Source organism: Beta vulgaris, chromosome 9, assembly GCF_026745355.1.
Source record: "Beta vulgaris subsp. vulgaris cultivar EL10 chromosome 9, EL10.2, whole genome shotgun sequence".
Classification (NCBI taxonomy): domain Eukaryota; kingdom Viridiplantae; phylum Streptophyta; class Magnoliopsida; order Caryophyllales; family Amaranthaceae; genus Beta; species Beta vulgaris.
In genome coordinates, this window is record NC_079210.1 from 35,378,401 (window position 1) to 35,399,954 (window position 21,554).

A 21,554-nucleotide genomic window follows, 5' to 3' on the forward strand; every position below is an offset into this window, starting at 1 on the left:
GCTTATATGATAGAGATAGATGTTATACTTCTTTTTTAGGCAACAATTTCTCTCCTATTACATGGGTCCTTTTTTTCTTTCTTTGTATCTCTCTCCTCTTAAAAAAATTGCCTAGAAAAGTATGTTTTTCAAAGTGTAACATCTATTTTATTACAGATGAAGTATAAAAGCACCACAACCAGGCCCGTCCTTGGGGCTGGGCAGGAGGGGCGCCTGCCCAGGGCCCAAGAAAAGATAGCCCAAATTTAAATGACCAGTTTTTATTTTTAAAAAAAAATCAGTTCAAAGAAAAACCGTTTGACACGTTGTTTTCCTCATCTTCTTCAACCTTCCTTTATTACTCTCATTCAATTACTACTCCTTGTTTCCCACAAAATCGTTTCATATCCTCCAATTACCAAATATATTTTGAAAAATTTCCAAGATTAAATTAAATTCTTGAACTAATAATTCCTTCTTTTCAGTTTTTCATATTCTGAAAATCTCAACCTTTTTAATTTTTTCTTTCCCAATTTCCATCCTCAATCAATCTCCAAATTCTCTTAATTGATATTCACAATTGAAGATGATTTCCCCCATAAACGGCTATTTTGTATTAAAATTTCTAACGGGATTTATATTTCATAAATAAAAATCCTATGAACTCTATATCTCACCAATTTCCATTATTTCTTCTTATTTTTCTCATAATTATTGGGTTCAAAATTTTGATAATTTGGCAAATTTGGGAGTTTATCTGTTCAAATTTTACTGCATGACCTTCGTGAAGTGCCCAAATTCTAATTTGGTAGACAAAGAATCGAAGATTCGAAGGGGTAATTGGGTAAATAATAGAAAAATCTGGACGGTTGGCTACTTCATCAGTTCATCTTCAACGATTTGGGTAAGATTTTTTTGTTCTTGCTAATATTCCTATTTTTTTAGATGAATTTGTTGTAAAATAAATTAAACTTGTTCACTTGTTTGTAATTTTTTTTTTCTGATTTTCATATCTGCCGAAATGAATGGGTAGTGTTCTTGTTATAATTCTTTTTTTGTTCTTGCTAATATTTCTATTTTATAATGAATTTGATCTAAAATAAATTAGACTTGTTCACTTGTTTTTAATTTTTTTTCCTGATTCGGCATATCCGTCCAATGTTTGTAAAATAAATTGGCAAAAGATAACATGTTCTTATGTTTCGGCAGATAACATGTTCTTAGCTTTTTTTTTTATGAATTTGATCTAAAATAAATGAGACTTGTTTCTAATTTTTTTTTTTTTTTCTGATTTTCATATATGCGCAGTATTCTTGTTGATGTTGGATATTAAATTCGAGCCCCTTTCGTTGCTCGATAATCAACATCGTAATAAACATTCAAAACAGGTAACATTGTTCTATATTCTCTATTTCTCTACTATTTATTCATACGATGTTACCGAAAAAACATATATCTGGTTATGAAAAAAGGAAAAAACGAAAACAAACACAAGAGTTATTAGAATCACAAAAGGGAGCTCTCTTCAAATTTTTCTCTAAACCAGTTGAAGGGTCTTCTAATGATTTAGGTGTCAATGAGGATGATTTTCAGCAACCTAATGAAAATATTAATGATGATAATCTTGAGCAACTCAATGAAAATATGAATGACGATAATCTTGGGCAATCTAATGAACATTTGGATGGTGATAATTTTGAGCAACCTAATGAAGGTGTGAATGGTGGTAATCTTGAACAATCTAACGAGCACTTGAATGACAACAATTTTAATGACTATGATAATGTTCCAAATGTGTCGACAGATAATGTGAAAAATGATGAAAACTTGGTCCCTCCTTTGGATAGTTATGATCCTAGTAATTGGGGTATTCTCGATAATAAAATGAGAGATATTATAATTGAAAAGGGGCCTATAAGAGAAATGAATCTTACGTTTCCTCTCGATAATCTTTCTAGACATTTTTCATATGCTCATTATCTAAGAAAGATGATTAATGGAGAGACTAGTGATAGAAAGTGGTTGGTTTACTTTAAACATGTGGATAAAGTTTATTGTTTTTGTTGTAAATTATTCACATTGCAAAATAACAAAAGCTTTTTAGCAAATGATGGTTTGAATGATTGGAAACACCTTAGTGAAAGACTTAAAACACATGAGAATAGTGTTGAGTATATGACCAACATGAATACTTGGACTGAAGTACGCACTAGATTAAGTAATAATCAAGGGATTGATAAAGATTTACAACAAGGAATTTCAAAAGAAAAAAAAGCGTTGGAGACAAGGTTTGTTGAGGATAATTTTTGTTGTGAAATGTCTTGCAAAAAATAATTTAGCTTTTAGAGGATCTAATGCAAAACTTTATGAGGATAGTAATGGAATTTTTTTGGGATTGATTGAAATGATTGTTGAATTTGATTTAGTTATGCAAGATCATATTCGACGTATCAAAAGTCAAGAAATTCACTATCATTATCTTGGTCCGATAATACAAAATAAACTTATTTCTTTGTTAGCATATAGTGTTAGGTCTTCTATAATAAGGATCATTAAATAGGCGAAATATTTCTCTGTAATTCTTGACTGTACCCCAGATGTGAGTCATCAAGAACAAATGACTTTGATAGTGCGATGCGTAAATATGTCTAGTGTTCCAATAAAAATAGAAGAATTCTTTTTGGAGTTCTTAAAAGTGGATGATACGTCTGGATTGAGACTTTTTAATGAATTGCTAGAAGTATGTAAGTCTCTTGATCTAGATATTAATGATGTTAGGGGACAAGGTTATGACAATGGTTCCAATATGAAAGGAAAGCATCAAGGGCTTCAAAAAAGATTGGGTTTTTCTACATAGTACCCTTGTATTTTATGAAATTCTATGTTGTACCCGATGTTTTTAAAATTTCCACGTCGTACCCCTAAGATTTCTTAATGTTACCCACAATATCCTTATACACGATATCAAACAATAGATTTTGGGACTTTCTTACCTTGTGGGGATAGAGTAGGATGTTTTAGCCTTGTTAGTTGACCGAGGTTTGGGATATGATCTGATAAATTGAAAACTATGTGAGGTTTGGAGTAGGATTTTCTATTAGCAAGGGTATTTTGTGTGACGTTTAGAAAGTTTAGGGATACAATGTGGAGAGTTCAAAAAGGCTGGGTACAACGTAGAATTTCGAAAAACATAGGGGCACTACGTAGAAAAACCCAAAAAGATTGCTTGAAATAAATCTGAGGGCTTTATACATGCCTTGTGCTTGTCATAGCCTTAATCTTACTCTTGGTGATATGGCACATTCTAGTGTTAAAGCTATTTCCTTTTTTGGTGTTATTCAATGTTTATATTCATTATTCTCGGGATCCACAAAAAGATGGAAAATTTTGTTATATAATGTTCCTGACCTAACTATGAAATATTTGTCTAATACTCGTTGGGAGAGTCGAATTAAGAGTATCAAAGCTATAAGATTTCAATGTCCCCAAATAAGATTAGCTTTGTCAGAATTGTATGAATCTTGAGACAATGATGCAAAGACGAAGAGTATAAATCTTGCAAAAAGTATTGAATTTGAAATGAATGTTGAACCTGTTTTTCCAATAAAGCGTCGTGTCATTAGAAAAAGATATTTTGGAGAGAACAATGAGGATCAAGAAAGTCAATCATCGGAAGAATCATTTCGGGTCAACTATTTTCTTATTGTTGTTGATATGGCAAAAACGTCTTTGAAAAACAGATTTGAGGAGTTGAAGACATTTGAAAGTATTTTTGGATTTTTATATAATTCACAAAAGTTAAAATCACTTGATGAAAATGAGTTGAAAGAATGTTGTCAAAAGTTTTACTCTACCTTTTCTCATGGCAATTTATCGGATGTTATTCAAGATGGTTTGTTCTCCGAATTAAAAGTCTTACAATTCACTTTGCCAAATGAATCAATGTCTGCTATTGAAATTCTTAAATATGTCAAATCAGCAGATTGTTATTCGAATGTCGCAATTGCTTACAGAGTTTTATTAACAGTGCTTGTGACCGTAGCATCGGCCGAAAGAAGCTTTTCAAAACTCAAGTTAATAAAAACCTATTTGAGATCATCAATGGCGCAAGAAAGGTTGAACGGTTTGGCAACATTATCGATTGAGAAGGATATGCTAGAAAACATTGATCTTGATGTAACTATAAATGACTTTGTATCTCAAAATGCTCGAAGAAGCCGCTTTGTATGATTTTCAAGAAAGAGATAATTTTTTTTTTTATATTTTTTAAAAGTTCTTTTATGTATTAAGACTTGTTATGCTAAATAAAAACATTTTTGGTCCATTATTAAATTTTATTCAAATCAATAGAAACGGTAAGGGGGCCCATTTTTCACTCTTCGCTTAGGGTAAAATGTCAGGAACGGGGCTGACCACAACTGGTGGTGATCATGGATCGGTCCGGGCTTGACCCAAAATAAGTGGCCAGTTTCGGACCAAAGTCTTGGGCCGAAATTCCCGCGCTATAACCCACATATTTGAGCCGGACCAAGTGGAATTTTCAGGCCATTTTTTGTCAGGATCAAAATTTAGACTTTTTGCATGTTTTAAGTTACTCGTGTCCCATTTTTTTTTAATTTCTCCAAAATTCATAAAGTGTGAATCAATACCCAGTTGTTTTATATAATATTAGTATTTATAAAATGAATTGAACTTAATTTCCTACCAAAAATTAAATAATATAGCAAATCCAAAAATAAGTCTATGACACAAAGTAAAAGAGATAACTCTCCATTTCTCTAGCTCAAGTGAGATAACCACTTTCCTTTTTTGATTATCGAACGCACTCTATGATACCTAAATCGAATCTCATCAAGTTTGTTAAAGGTAAAGCACCGCGAGGTTTAATCTTGTAACTCTAATTGACTTTCCTGTTTGGATATCATACAAAACTTCAATTTCCACCAAAATCAATTTGCCAGCATAAATATCACACACAAGCAACACAAGCCCTCTTAAATTTGCCTCTAACTTTCTTTTTGAACAATGAGACATTGATGGGGTACCAAAATTGTTTGTCATCCTTGTATCTCATTCTTTTTTGATTATGTACTATAAAATTTATAAAAATTATTGATATAAATAGAATTGAAATTTCAATTGATAACTTGAATGATACAAATCTTACCAATAATTAGGGGTGTAAGTTCGGTTTATGATAAAAAAAATTCATACCATCTTCACTATCTCATGAGTCGAAGTAAGAATAACCCTCGTTTGAAAATACTAAGGTTCCTCTAAATCATCATTTAGGTGGCCGAATATATGTGTTTCGACTATATAACTGATATAATATAATTTCCACCATCTATAAAATTAACAATAAATATGTAGTACTCGTGTCATACTATTTAGTTTATTTTTCTAAAGTTAAATAACTTATAGATCATCCAAAGTTTAATTATGATATGAATGATGATCAAATTTTCAAATAGAATATTAATCAACGAAATTTCAAATCCTTAGTTACCTTACTATTCACAATACAAAATTAGTCATTACACCATTTTTATTTTCATGATATATTATAGGAAAAAAATAACATGAATAATTTCAACTTTTACCAGTCTTCTAAAAAAAGACCAACTTTGGATTATTTATAGAATAATCCCAACTTTAGGAGGTGCCTTGTCAAAGTAATTCGAATAATTAATTTTCTATATATTATAGACCCGAAATGGATTAGTGTAGACAAGACAAGTGATAGTTTGGATTATTTTGAGAAGATCTCTTCGAAAGTTGGGATTATTTTGAAATAATCCAAAGTTAAGATTATTTATTGAGAGAACAAATAAAAGTTAGGATTATTCATGTCAAAATTTCCTATATTATAAACCCTTAAAAGGTTACAATTGTGTATGAATTTCAATCTTTGTTTAGTATTTAGTTTTATGCTCCTATTTATTTCTTTATTTATTGTAAAGTTTGATATTTGTATACATTTGAACATCATAATGAATCAAAGTGATTAAAAATTTGAAAGATACAATTTTCCCCTATTGGTTTTGGTTCCTCCTAATGTCTTTTCAGAGTGTAACATTTCATACTTCCCAATTTTCTTTTTACCTCCCAAAAACTACCCCAACTGACTCCAATGACCCACCGTTAATCCTTACTCTTTGATCTCTTTCAAAAAGCAATGTGAAATAACATAAAAATATGGAGGTAGACTACTTCTAAATGCATCAAATAAACGCAAGTTTTAATATTCATTAAACTAATTTAGAACATATAAATACGTAATAGAGTATTATATATGTGTGTTTTGTAGGTTCTCAGTATGATTCATATTTCATGGTTATCCTTTTATATAAGAAAAAGTAAAAACAAAAGTAGATAGGTAAAATATCAACTTATCCAATTCAATAACTATACCCAATCCTTTCAAGATAGTTTTCTATTTGTCTTCCAACATTCCAAAAAACTGGTTCATCCTTTCGATTCATCTTTCTTTTTAGAAAACCAAAAAGTGAAGAAACAACCAAACTTAGTGTTCATTTACTAAAAGTAAAAATAATACTTGCAATCCCTCTTTTGACATATAACGCTAGACAATTATCTCATTTTGTTGATTCATCTATCTTGAATGGTATCTCTGTGTCTAATCTAATACTCATGTGATGTATGGTTGCAGATCATATTTTCACTTTGTAGAAAATTATAAGATAAATAATTAACTCCTTTCTAATAACAAATTATTCATTACATTGTGTTCGACCCCTACGACTAAATATCAGTGAAATATTATTTATGATAATGCTCCTAATAAACACCCAAATTTTATTAATAACAACACGTTTATTTACTGGTCATAAGATGATAGTATTGTAATTTAGTGAAATTTATAATTTAATGTCAATGCACATGAAACTGAAACTTCATTTGAGTGGTTGGTTGGCATACATGAGAATCTAATTCCTATGTGAAGTTTTATTTCCGAGAAAGTTATTTTCAATATGTAATTTCTAGAAAATGGCTTTAAATGTTTGGTCGACATCAATGATTTGCACTTCCCATGAACTGATGTGGGAATTCTAAATGACCAAGAGGGGGGAGGGGTTAGGTCACTTAGGTGAATAAATTTCGATGTTTTATGAGAATTTCAATTTTCCAAGGAATTTCATTGTCTCTTTTTTCCCCACTTTATGTTAACCAAACAACTATCCAACTCTAAAAATCATAGGTTTTTATATTACTTACATAATTTTCTGTACACCAAATAACCACTCAAAACACGAGTTTTTCCTTATAAATTTTTTTACCATCCAATACCACTTTTCCAAATAGTAATAAATGGTAAAGAAAATTAAGGAAAAAAAAAGATATTATGGATGAAGTAGCATTACTTGAGATTTTCTTTACAAATTCACAATACAATTCATTACCATTACCATCATTTATTAATATTTTCTGAAACTGTAATCTTTCTCTGATTAAGAAGCATTCTCAATTTGACATGCGTGATGCATTTGAGTGAAAATTACCCATTTGGTCGGAAATAGAAAAAAGTACAATTGTCAAAAAATACTTATTATGTTTCTGACACAAGAAAGTAAGATAAAAATAAGTTATTATATACTTCCTCCATTTTTAAATAAGTGCAACATTTTTTGTTTTCACGTTTGCCAAAGCATCATTTTAACCATTAATATCTTCAATTATCAATAAGTAAAAATTATAAAAAGTTGATATTAAAAAAATTCACATTCGGACGAATCTAACAAGATCCCACATGACTATGTTTTTCCTAAAATATAAATCACCGAAGCTAGTTAAAGTTTAAAGTATGAATAGTAAACACTATGCAAATGTTGCACTTATTTAGAAATGGAGGAAGTACAAAAATGAAATCAAAGGTGTTATCTGTTTTAACTTCTAACCCAAGTAAAATTCGTTAATCGAAGAGAAGAAAGAAGAAAAAGAACTATTGAATTCACCGGTTCAAAATTTTTCGAGGGAGAATTCACCGGTTCATATTTTTTTGAGGGAGAATTCACCGGTTCACAATTTCTCCAACGTCCAAGTCTCTAGAAAAGCTTTTTTTCTTGCCACTAAAGAGATGGCGGGAACTGTCTAATTCAGTGTATAGTACACTAAATTAGGCGCCATTTCGCAATTTCCCTCATCTTCAAAACCCTAAATCCCGCCAAATTCTCACAATCACACCGAAAATTCATAAACCCCGACGCACCAGCAACTTCTCTAATAACTTCATTCTTTTCCTAATTTCTCATTCAATCAAATCGCAGAATTTTTTAGGGTTTTACATCGGAAAAAATCCAGATGAATAGCAAGGTCAAAAACGAAATCATAGAAACAATTCGTTCAGTAGTTGGGCATGATTACGCTGAAATGGACATAATCAGAGCTCTTCACATGGCGAATAACGATGCAACTGGTGCAATCAACGTTATATTTGACACCCCCAATTTTATTTCTCAAAGTCGGCAAAACCCTAGAATTAATTCCACTCAGAGGGTCAAAGTTCCTAGCTCAAATTTGTTCACAATTGAGGAGAAGAACGAGAGATCCGATCGAAATGGGGAAGTAAGTTGTATGGATGTGGTGGAAATTGGTGGGGAGGAGAGAGATAAGGTGAGTTTTCCAGCGAGTTCGGTCGGAGAAGAGTGGTTGTTTGTTGGGTATGGTGAAATGGCTGGAATGTCAACTTGTAAAGGGAGAAAGATAAAGATTGGTGATGAGGTGGATTTCGGATTTCCATTGAAGAACAAGTTGAGTTCGCCGGCAACCGGAAAGGTTTTTGGTAGAGGAAGACAGGTGGGGGCTTGTTCTGAGATTGTAAGGTTTTCTACCAAAATTGGTGGTGAGGTATGTGATTCTTTATTTTTTAAATTCTTTTTATGTAATGGATGATTTCACTTGGTGAGGTTTTCATCTGGACATTTGTTGTCTTACAGATTGGCCGGATACCGAATGAGTGGGCGAGATGCTTGGTGCCTCTGGTCAAAGATAACAAGATTAAAGTTCAGGGATTTTGCAAATATGCTCCTGAGAATTTGAGTATTATGGATACAATAGCATTAAATGTAAGGTAGGGTTTGATTAAAGCTGGAAATATAGATGCTTTAGATTTTATGTGTTTATCTTGTTCTGAGAAGTGTTAATTTCGGTAGCACAATAGTGTGGAGTGTTTGTTAAAGTAATGTGTCTTTTATATTGTTTGAATTGTGGTACTTTGCCTCCTATCCAGTGTCTATATCAACAGTTCAATGTTCCAGAAGCATCATCAAAATTCTTTAAAAACAGCAGCAAATTCCAGTGAGGAATCGGTTGTTTTTCCCTTACCTACTCTATTCAGATTACTTGGGATAGCCCCCTTTAAAAAGGTATAACATTCCAGTGATTTTCTAAACCTCTGTATTGTTGTCATGTTATCTGGTGTTGTGCATAGCTGTTAAATGTTAAGCAGAGATGTGATGTTTGTTTTTGTCTTGCAATTTTAGGCAGAGTTCACACCTGATAATTTGTACACTAGGAAGCGGGCTTTGGATTCCAAGGTATAGTTCATTATTCCTATTCGACCAAATCTTTCTGGTTGATTGCCTGTATCTTTAATTTGATATTTGCATCAATAGGATGGCATCCATGTTTCAATGTTGCATGCCAAGAATTTAAAGAATTCAGCATCAGATGGAAATGAAGCTGAAGGTGAGGAAGGTGTATCTGATGCTGACGTTGATAGCATTGTTGGAGTTGGAGATAGCTCTAAGATGGAGGTATCATGTCTTACTACACACCATCCTCTTTTACATCCAAAGTTGCATCAGTAATTCAATGAACTTTTAAGTGCAATGTTACAGGAAATGGATCCTCCAGGAACCCTTCTTTGCGAACTCCGCCCCTATCAGAAACAGGCACTTCACTGGATGGTACATTTGGAGAGGGGACAAACCACAGACGAGGCTGCTACTACCCTTCACCCATGTTGGGAAGCATATCGCCTGGCTGACAAGTATGCTTTGCTCTGAGTCCTTTATAAGGGAAAGTATATAGGAGTCATTACTGCTTTGTGAACTAAATTGATGTTTGAGTTGGATTATTATGTTTTGCAGGAGGAATCTTGTTGTCTACTTGAATTCATTTTCTGGTGAAGCAACAATTGAATTTCCTAGTACTCTTCAAATGGCTAGAGGAGGAGTATGTCTCTTATGTCCTTATTGGATAACGTATGAACACTGATCTTTTGGTTACTGAAATTCTCTATCTTGATTCTGGTTTGTTCCTTAAGATTTTGGCAGATGCTATGGGCCTTGGAAAGACAGTCATGACCATATCCCTTCTCCTGTCCAATTCTGAGAGAGTCGGATCACCTTGTAGCCAATTAATGAGCCTTTCTTCTGGTGAATGTATGGAGATCAGTAAATCCACAGATGCATCTCCAGATCCTCCTAAAAAGGTTGCAAAGCTTCAGGGCTTTGACAAGTTGAAGAGGCAGGAGAACATTCTTATGGATGGTGGCAATCTCATTGTCTGTCCTATGACACTTATTAGTCAGTGGAAGGTATATGCATATGAAGCATTACCCATATACGTAAGGAATTTAATTACATTTATGAGCAACTAGGGTGATGTTCTCTTTTGTTTTTGACAGACGGAGATAGAAACTCATGCTCAGCCTGGTTCCCTTTCTGTTTATGTTCATTATGGACAAGGTAGAGCAAGGGAGGCTAAACTTTTGGCTCAAAATGATGTTGTGCTCACCACTTATGGAGTGCTAGCTTCGGAATTCTCATCTGAGGTAGCTTGAAGCATACTATGTTGAGTTAGATCTAGTCATACTTACCTTTCATCTGGCGTGCTTGACTTTTTCTCTGGTACAGAGTACTGAAGGTTGTGGGGCACTTTCTTCTATACGGTGGTTAAGAGTGGTGCTTGACGAGGCACATACAATAAAGTCCACTAAAAGCCAAGTTTCATTGGCTGCTGCTGCTTTAACAGCTGACTATAGATGGTGTCTCACTGGCACCCCGATTCAGGTGACTTCTCTCTCTTTCACATAGTCCATGTATAGTTCTTGTTTTTTGACCAGTGTCTGATTTTGTTTGCTTGTTTGGAATATTTCCTGTCTATGTAGCCCGTATAGGTGTACTACTCCGGTTGATAATTTTATTTTTCACATTTTTGGTTCCACACAAGTATTAAGTGTTAGTTGTTTGTGAATGAAACATTTGGTGGAAAGAGCAGAAAAAAGTAAGAGATAATGTTGGATGGAGATTAAAAAGAGGTTGATGTTTTGGAGAGAAAAAATGAGTGTACTTGTAAGTGAGGTGTGAAGTTCACTTTAGACAAACCGGAAAGCTTATATGAAATATACTGAAGATGCAGAGACCATACTAGTCTGAAAGGTGTTTTACAGAATTACTTAGGGTTTCCATTTGTCTCTATGACGCCATTATTAGTGCTATTGTCGGAGATCTTGCTGGAGTCTGGATGTTGGCTTATTTAGACACTTTTCATAATTTGCTGTTGCATAATGCTTTTTATTTGGTGAAATATAATGCCACCTTGCCACCTACCTAGTGTTTCTTTTGATCTGAATGTGAGAAGTATATTGCATGCAAGAAGCCAAGACTATAAGATGATAACTCTGTATTTATGATTTTCAGAACAATCTCACAGACATATACAGTCTTCTTCGGTTTTTGAAGGTGGAGCCATGGGGAAACTGGGCATGGTAATCTTCTTTTCTGTTTTTCCCCATTCCGTTAATAGTTTTTACGGAAGATAAATTTAGCTGCTTCTCTTTCTGGCACAAATTTGGACACTTGAGGATGCAAACATGTTAGGTGCACTGAGAAGGCAGAATCAGTTGTTATTCCAGCACCTGCCTTTTCTTTATATAGTTTTATTTCTTTCAACATTAACATCGTGTATGTCTAGCTGAGTAGCCAAGTGCTTAATCTACAAACTTTTTTGCAAATCAAGTACAAACTTAACTATATTTCTTGTAAAATATGGTCAATTACACACTCCATTTTCACCCCATTCCTTTGAAAATTTTCTCTCTAGATTTGCGGACGGTTGCAATTAGCACAATACTTTCAACAATGCTGCTAAAAAGCCTTCTCTTTGGATTTGTGGAAAAGCCATATTAATACGTGCCTTGTCCTCCATCGTCCTGAAACAGCCTTAAATTATGTAATATTAACATTTCATATTGATCTTAAATTATGTTAGCCTTAGTTTCTTCGTTTATGTTTTATCTCAACAACCATGAAAACTGGCTGAAAAGAAAAATTCAATCGAAGATATTGATTGGTTGACTTGGTCAATCACTGAATCCGGAGAACTTCAGCTGACATTTTGTTGAAGTTGATGTCAGGGATTACGGAGAGATAAAATCAAACAAAAAAACAATAAATAAGAACACAAGCAAGCACAAGGCATATAAAGGGTAGTTTGAATCACCTACTTTTCTTAATTGAAAGCTTGAATCACAAAAGTAATTCTCTCTTACAAATGTCAATACAAGATAAACTCCAAGGAAATTGACTATTGTTTGTTCTAGTCTGCAAATTCCCAGTTGGCAGTCAAAAATCCCCCCCTGTCTACTATGGGTTGCCCACATGGGTAAACCGTCCTCATCCTTGTCTTGGCTTCGTGGTGGTTGCAGTGGCAGAGCCAGGGTTTTGAATTCGGGGGTGCACCACTGTAAACATATATATCTATCTTCCCTCATAACATCCAATTATTAAATATACCATCGTCCCTACTTGGTCTAGACAGAAGAATTAACACTTGAAAGACTTGTCCAAAACTTTTTGAGTCAAACTATGTTTTAAATTCTATTTAGAATAAACCCCAATCAATTATTCGTATAACTTATTAAATCCATTATTAAACTATCTTTTATCAGATTATTTCATCAAAATGTGATATTATAAATCTACACATGAGACGACTCTACCAAGTCCTACAAAACTATATTTTTAATTATAAGAAAAGGAAGAAAAATAATTGATCAAAGTAAATATACAGTGAAGTATATGCTGTGAAAGTATTAACATTTCCCTAAATATGTTGGCCAATAGGTTGGAAATGAGGTTGATTAAAAGTTGCACATGATCTGTACAAGAACCTGCAGGAGGATTCATAAAGTTGGGAATAAAAAAAAAAACCAAAAGAAAAAAAAAGAAAAGGTTATCAAACATTCAAATTGCAATACAAACGCGTGAGAAGACAGAGAAACCTTACAGGAGGAAAAATGAATATTGTGCGGAGCACTAGATAATGCGTCGAGCGCGGTGAAGTCGCTCAAGATGCAAAACCTTGGCTTTGGCGCAATTTATTTACACGGATTTTCGTATTTTGATTTGCGATGCCCCTAGATGGCTCCACCACTGGGTGGTTGTGGTCTTACGCCAACAACTGAGATGACTTAGGCTTTGTTCACTTCACCTTTTGCTAAATTTTTCTGTATGGAAATTATTTTTCTAATTACATTTTATATTTACTGCTCGAAATTTACTGATCAAAACTGATTTTTACTGATTAAAAGTAAATTTTGCTGATTTTTAGTGTTTTGTCTTCTGCAACTTTATGATTTCTACTGATTTTTGCTGATCAAAATTGATTTTTCATTTTCTTAAAAGAAATCTGATATCTTCTTAATATTTAAAGCTGAAGTGAACAGGACCTTACTCGAAGTAGGGATGAATTTTCTTGTTCCAATAGGTGACATCAAGCGAAGGAAGATGGGAAATGTATGGCCACTTTATCATCAGTTCGGCTACAGAAATAGCTGCTCTGAGTACTTTAGGCTTTTTCTCAGATAAAAATTTGATTCTCTGAATTAGTAGGGATAACCCTTGAGAGTTGTTCAAGGTAACTATATTGTACTGCATAAAGTGGAGTTGGGTGGAATATGAGTACTCGAGGTCATCCAATAGTCCAAGTAGCCAACACTAAAGATATAAGTTGAACAGACTTAATTACATATATGCAATACGCCACTGCTGTTTTGTCAATTGGAGTGATTTTGAAAGTCATCTTGTGGAACATATTTTGCTGCAGGTGGAATAAACTCGTTCAAAAGCCATTTGAGGAGGGTGATGAAAGAGGATTGAAACTAGTTCAGTCCATTCTGAGGCCAATAATGCTAAGGAGAACTAAATGCAGTGTTGATCGAGAAGGAAGGTGAGCAAGTTAGACTGTGCTTCTGCATTTCATGTACTTCCATCCTCTCTTGTTGAGTTGTACTATTCCTGTTCTACTATGCAGGCCTATCTTAGTACTGCCTCCAGCCAATATCCAGGTTGTTTATTGCGAGTTAAGTGAAGCTGAGAAGGACTTCTATGAGGCTTTGTTTAAGAAATCTAAGGTAATTTGCTGGGATTAGCTCATTCTGAAATTTGGTTCATGCTGCTTCAGCTTTGTTTTTGTCTCATATTTCAAGAATAATGCAGGTGAAGTTTGATCGATTTGTTGAGCAAGGGCGAGTTTTGCATAATTACGCTTCTATACTAGAACTACTGCTACGATTGCGCCAATGCTGTGATCATCCATTTCTTGTCATGAGGTGTGGACTATGCTACTTTCTCTTGTTTGTCCTTTCGTGCTACTCTTAGTGTTTCATTGTATGGCCTAATTGATAGCTTGGTGCCGTTGGTGCTCATCCTTTTGAGCTAAACAGATGTTTGGCTTTTTACATATTGGTTACATGCATGACAATGCAATATCAATATTATCTGAAGTTCTTTTTATGTCTCCCCTTTCCCTGGTATAATTTTTTTTGCTGTTTTAGGACCTTTTACAAGAAAAAATTGCTTGGTCTGACATTAGATTTATGAGCTTACCTTCTGTAAAGTGTAGTTTAGCTTGAGATATCTATTGTTGAGTTTCTTTGTTTTCCTAGGTTCATGGAAATGATGGGTGTTGGATACTTGTATGTTTAGGTTCTTATTTATGTCACACACATCTTCCTCATAGGTTATGTTGCTTGGTCGTATGTCTGATGTTGAGCTATGCATTTCTTATCGTGGTCCATACTTTGTGTTCCATACTTCTGTTTTTGTGGGCATGGTTCCTGAAATTAACTTTGATGTGTGCAGTCGAGGTGATACACAAGACTATGCTGACCTGGACAAGCTTGCAAAACGTTTTCTTAGAGGTGGTGGTGGTACTGCTGAAGGTGAAGGAAAAGTTGTACCATCAAGAGCTTATATTCAAGAGGTTGTAGAGGAGCTTAAAAAGGGAGAGCAGGGAGAGTGTCCAATATGTCTTGAAGCCTTCGAAGATGCAGTTTTGACTCCTTGTGCTCATCGCTTATGCCGGGAGTGCCTTTTGTCAAGTTGGAGGAATGCTGCTTCAGGGTTATGTCCTGTCTGCAGGTATAAATACGTGTTCTTCAGTAGTTCGCCAAAATTTGTTTTTATCACTTTTCTTATTGGTTCTCACTCCCTTCCTCTTTCTTGTTTAATTTCAAGGGCTACATTTTGAATTGTCTAAGTCTGTTGATAGCCTTGCCTCCTCCCCCCACCTTTCCCCTTTCTTTTAATAAAAAGATTTGTCTTTATGACGACTTTTCTGTTTGTTGTTTTTGGGCATGTAAGCTTTACTTGTTCCAGAGTCTCAAATGATTTTATTCTTCTTCAGAAAAATGGTGAGCAGGCAAGATCTCATCACAGCTCCAACTGAGAGTAGATTTCAGATTGATGTTGAGAAAAACTGGGTTGAATCCACAAAAGTTGCATCATTGCTGTGTGAACTGGAAAATCTGCGGTCTTCAGGAGCCAAAAGCATAGTCTTTAGCCAATGGACTGCCTTTCTAGATTTATTGGAGATTCCTCTTACTCGGTATTTTTCTTAATCTGTTTTTTCTTGCTAGCCTGTGCAAAAATCTCGTGAATCATCTTTAACATGGTGCAAGTCATAACAGAGGTCACCACTAGTTTGTTTCACTGTGTATGTTATTGAATGCTTTTGTGGGACGACTAATTGTCTGTCTAAGAATTCTTAGAAAGAACATTCAAGAATTTCCTAAGGAGCTGTCTCTTGTTTGCAGGACAATGATGGTTTTGTGACGTACAAAATCAAGCTTACTATCAGTTACGGTGCCTGTTAATATATGTTGCACATATATGTGTGGCAGCTCTTGCATAGTCTGAATGTCAATTTTGTTTTGATTTCAATGGAGAAAACAATCTGGCATTCACCATTTTTCTTCATCAATGCAGTACAGATTGTACTCATTTGGGATTATAACTTCTCTTCCTAGTTTTAGAGTGGAATACTGTATTTAAATGTTTATTGAGTGTGAATTTGCTATTTAAATCTAATAGGAAGGTGTTTCCAGATAGTTCGTTTAAGTATTGGCAATTTGTCCTAATTGAAGATGTTTACTTATGATTGTGCGTTAAGAATCTGGCACTACTAAATTTTATTCTTAAGTGAAAGAAAGTGTGCCATGTTACATACCTTTTTCTTATAGTAATGATATTACTTGGGAGTCAACGTGGTTGCTTTTTCTTATGCAGGAATAAGATATCTTTTCTTCGCCTTGATGGAACTCTAAATCTACATCAACGTGAGAGAGTGATAAAAAAGTTTTCTGAAGAAAGTGATATCATGGTTTGTTAAATTGACTTTTGGGTTTTTACTGTGCTCTTTACAACACTTCATCATTGTCTTATTTGAAATATGTTGCCTTCTAGATGCTGTATTCTTATATCAGACTTGTCTGTGAAAATCAGGTTTTGCTTATGTCTTTAAAGGCTGGCGGAGTGGGAATAAACCTAACAGCTGCTTCCAATGCTTTTGTCCTGGTAGGTGCTAAATTTGCTAATTAATCAGGTTCTTTTGTCTGAGTTTTGGTTATTTTGATGGTGGTAGGAAGAGGGATTAAATTTATGATATAGTGGTGGCTATATGATTGATGTTCGGAAGATTCTAGGACTTTTATGAACTTTATGATGGATTCTGAGAAATGGTGCAGCTACTTTTCATCCAACATCTCAAGATGTTATATATAGTCTCACAATCATGATGAATGATACTTTTTTGCATCACTATTAAAACCGAGCTTTTGAGACCACCTAGTCATTGTGTTTATGTGGTAAAAGCATTATTGAAACATTCTTACAAGGAAAACATTCTGCAACTCTTTGTACACGAAGAAAAAAGTAAAATTGAGCATTGAAAGCTTGGCCTGAATTTCTGATAAGTTCAATTAATTATCTTTGCTAACACTTTAATCAGGTAGGCATGAGCTCTATAGAAGCTTAACTTGAACATCAAAATTACCTAGGGCTTTTTTTTGTGGGTTGGGGTGTGTGTGTGTGTGTGGCGGTGGTTCTGAATCATGTAGACTTACTTTGTGGTAATATTGTTTTTTTTCCCCATTTGATCCATCTCTAGGACCTTTATGCTATTATATATAGTCACCATATAATATGGTCTGCATGGAAATCTGATTCAAGGAGTAAGATGCTATGGTCCTCATTTAGTTGCTTTAAAGTACTTGTAGAAAACTGAAGAGAATATCTGAAATCTCAGAGTAGCATGATTAAGATTAGGATCACTGTCTCCTATTGTAATAGGAAGATAAAATAAGCTTCTCTATGTATTGATGTTATGGTCTTCCTACGCACTAGATAGACATTTTTTATGGTCCACATCATCTGGAACTTGATGCAAGAAAGTGTTGAATTTAAAGATTTTTTTATCTTTTCGAAAAGAAGATTGTGTAAACTCGATAAGCTGTCGTGAGAAAAGATTGTCAAATCGTAAACCACAAAATCTGTTGGTCTCATACATGTGCATTTAATGTTTTAGAAGAGCATGTACAATGGCTGTTTGTGCGTGTAATTTGCTTTTATTCTTGTATATCTACTGGACTGACCTTGGTATAAAGCTATTATCTCTATCCTCATGTAGTCATGTGGTCCACATCTTTAATGCTGGTTTTGCTATGCAGGATCCATGGTGGAACCCGGCTGTAGAAGAACAAGCAGTCATGCGCATTCATCGGATTGGCCAAACTAAGACTGTAACAATCAAAAGATTCATTATTAAGGTAATCTGTTGCTCTTGTGCAGGTCGGACCTTTGTATACTATAAAGAAATGGATTTTTCAACATACTTGTTGGTTATCGTTTGTTTCACATGAATTGTCCATTCACATGGAGCTCTAAGTCACGGTCTTTTGCTTTAAATTTTGATGGACTCAACCAAAATGGCTCATTTAACTATCAACTTTTACTTGGGAAAATCTGCAAGAAAACATCCTCAAAACGGGCTTTAGTTCGCAGTGACTCTCCTTGATCCTTATAATTCTCAAAAGCGCCCTTTAAGTTTTGTCTTACGATTCTCTGCAACACCCATTAGCTTTCTTTTTTGCGAGAACAAAAAATTTACTTGTGGGTGTTTTTGAAAATTGTTTTTGAGTTAAAGGGTATCACTGAGTAATGAAAGCTCTCTTAATGTTTTCTTTTACCAACCTTTATGAAGTAGCATTTGTGGCATTTCATATCAATGCTTCAATGTTATGGAAAAACCTCCTCATTATTGCAAAAGAATAATTGCACCCCCCTTTCAAAAAAAAAAAAACTATAAAATAAGGAAGGTATGTTGCAGGGACTTTGTTGAACTTGTTGTCCAAACAAAAATTTGAGCACCTTTTATAAGTTCTAATTACAACTCTCTCCGTCCCATAATATAGATTTTTTTTAATCCATGAGTCACGAAGGCAGTACAAAGAAGGGGAGGTGAGATTCGAACATGTGACATATCGTTCAGAGCACCTTAATCTTAACCACTAGGCCAAGACATCCTTGGTTCCGTCCCATAATATAGTGTTTGCATTCTTCTTTGGGTGTCTTAAAATGTTGTGCCTATTTCTTTTTTTATCAATTTTTTGGACTAAAGTATCCTTCATTTTTACATAAAACTTTCCAAAATACCCTTACCTTTCTTTTGAAATATGTGCCCCTATTTATTGTTTTACACCATTCCAAGGAACCTTTATTGCTCTTTCATTTTATTTTAGGAAAAATGGAAACTAATAATCCCACCTTTGACACTTTTTCTAAAAACAATCCCACCTCTTCGAAATCTGGAAACAATCCCACTTTTGACCTCCATCTTCTTAAAACAAGCCTTTTTACCTTCAACATGTTTAACAAGTTAGTTTTTTTATTTTTTGTCCTTTAATCTCTCTCCCCACCCTACATCCTTCTTTCATGGCAACCCCTCCATCACCTCCATCGGCACCACCTCATCACCACCCCTAATTTGACCACCACCACCACCACCCCCCCTAACCTGACTACACCCCACCCCCTCTCTTGACCACCCCACCCTTAAACCGACCTCCAACCAATGTAATCTGACCACCTCCACCTCCTCTCACTTGACCACCGTTGAAGAGGAAACCCACCCCACCACCACTAAATCAACCCCATTTTAATTCCCCCTGTTTCTCGTGTCTTCCTCTCAGAAACCGAACTCCCTCAAAACCCTTTCTCTCTCTTCGATCTCCCTTTCCTCTCGTGAAAAACCCCCCACAACTCTTTCTCCTCCATCTCTTCCTCTTGCCTTCGTTGCTACTCGAACCAGTCCATTTTATTTTGTCTTTCTGCTCGCCGGAGATTCCCTTGTGCCGCTCGCGCATCCTTGGTGTTGCTGCAGTTGTCGTCGGAATGCAGCATCATTAATCTCTCTCCTTTTGGCGGTGCTACCGCCACTATTCTTATTTTTGCCGCCGAACAGCTTCTGCCATGAACAACATGGCACCGCTGCTGTTGTTGGTGTGCTGCCGCTGCTTGTCTGCGACGCGATGTCCCTGGTGGTTGTTCCGGCAGGGGAGGGGGTTGCTCCGGCAGAGGTGGAGGTTGCTCCGGCTGGGAGAGGGCAAGGAGAGGGGGTGCTGTTGTTTGGTATGGGATCGGGGAAGGGGTGTGTTCAATTTTTAACTTTTTTTTTAAACTAAGCAATTAGAAATTGACATGTGGCAAGTAACCTTCATAAATAGGTTATCAACTTAATCATCCGGTTAAAGACCTGTTTTGGGAAGATGGGGGTCAAAGGTGGGATTGTTTCTAGATTTTGAAGAGGTGAGATTGTTTTCAGAAGAAGTGCCAAAGGTGGGATTATTAGTTTCAATTTTTCCTTTAATTTAAAGGAAAAAGAAGAAAAAAACTAGTTTCAAGACAAAAATACCCAATAAACATTTACTTAAATATATGTTTTTGTAAAATCCTAAAACTCCTTCCATATTTCTTAATTGTTGTCAAAAATGAGAAGTAAGCACTATATTATGGGACGGAGGGAGTAGTAAATACGATGTACTGAAAATTGTGTAACTTCCCAAAGTGAACCAAAGGATCACTTACAGTTGCAATTTTCTTACTGACATGGTTTATCTGTTTATCTCTTTGATGTGGTCTCAATCATCACCCTTTCATATATTGCGGTGCACCATTAATCTTGTACTTGACATCTGTTTTTAAGGTTGATTTTGAATGACAATAACCACTATACTATGGCAGGGAACAGTGGAGGAGAGGATGGAGGCAGTGCAGGCAAGAAAACAGAGAATGATTTCTGGTGCCTTAACTGATCAAGAAGTCCGTAGTGCGCGGATAGAGGAGTTGAAGATGCTATTTACATGAAGATAAAAGGAGGATTATGGAGAATCCTCGCATGAATTTTTAAAGGTCCGGTTTTTGGTGATCTTACATGTACGTGATGTAACTGTCCAGCAACACCTAACCATAATGACCTGCAACCCTTCCTGGTTGTTTTAAATCGACAAAGTTTTGGGCAGTGAGAAATTGATTGCCCAGTTCTAATCAACATTCGCAGGCAAGGGAATTTTGTGCAGTTAATAGTTGTTTGATTAGGATTCTGAATAGTGAATATGGGTTCTTCATTTTAGTTTTGTAGTTCCAGTTGGATGTAAATTATTTTTGAGTGGTATTGTTAGTCTAATAGGAGGCTCTTCGGAAGATGAGTATTTGACTTCCATATGAGACTAAATTTAGCTCATAGGTTGCACATATATGGCTATTCATGTGTAGTTTGGGTAAGAGTATGATATATATACAATTTCTTCCTGTGCGATTCTTAAAGGTCTGATGGTTATGATACTATGAGTTTTCTTACCATAAAGCTCTTTCGTCTATTGCTGAAAACTAGTGGCGGGTCCAGGATTTTGAGTGAGTAGCGTAATCTTGTGTTCTCATAGAGTAGAAAAAACTATGGAGTGTAAAACTCAAAAAAAATTTGGTAGGAAAGTTGCGTCGATATATTAACTTAAATCAAGATCTGCCAAAGTTGAAATACTTTGGGTAATCGGATTTATACAAACAAGTTCAACATTGCCCTTGGTATCACATCTTGCTACCAAATAAGTTACAGTATTTCCAGCCCTCTTAACATGAGAGAAAAAACAGAACTAAAAGAATGAGATAACTTCCTAATATCATCATAGAATAAGAACATAGGGGAAAGACCCACAGATTGGTCATCGATTGCCTTGATCACATTGAGAGCACCACTATCTAGCCACACGTTTG

General features: G+C 35.0%; 2 protein-coding genes and 1 pseudogene across 2 annotated transcripts; all 3 read left to right on the forward strand.

The window, feature by feature from the left end:
- The first annotated feature begins 564 nt into the window (after window positions 1-564).
- On the forward strand, window positions 565-3,391 carry LOC125493622 (uncharacterized; annotated as a pseudogene).
- Window positions 3,392-3,558: 167 nt separating this feature from the next.
- Window positions 3,559-4,209, forward strand: LOC125493623 (uncharacterized). Its single transcript, XM_048637095.1, has one exon. The coding sequence runs from the start codon at window positions 3,559-3,561 to the stop codon at window positions 4,207-4,209; it is 651 nt and encodes a 216-aa protein (XP_048493052.1).
- Window positions 4,210-8,056: 3,847 nt separating this feature from the next.
- On the forward strand, window positions 8,057-21,107 carry LOC104903614 (DNA repair protein RAD5A). Its single transcript, XM_010691681.4, has 20 exons — window positions 8,057-8,847; window positions 8,937-9,070; window positions 9,230-9,365; window positions 9,483-9,536; window positions 9,615-9,755; window positions 9,840-9,991; window positions 10,092-10,176; window positions 10,268-10,540; window positions 10,631-10,777; window positions 10,860-11,015; window positions 11,646-11,713; window positions 14,053-14,175; window positions 14,260-14,359; window positions 14,445-14,557; window positions 15,090-15,368; window positions 15,634-15,834; window positions 16,515-16,608; window positions 16,731-16,802; window positions 17,954-18,052; window positions 20,526-21,107. The coding sequence occupies exons 1-20, from the start codon at window positions 8,302-8,304 to the stop codon at window positions 20,646-20,648; spliced, it is 3,096 nt and encodes a 1,031-aa protein (XP_010689983.2). The 5' UTR covers window positions 8,057-8,301; the 3' UTR covers window positions 20,649-21,107.
- Window positions 21,108-21,554: the final 447 nt, after the last annotated feature.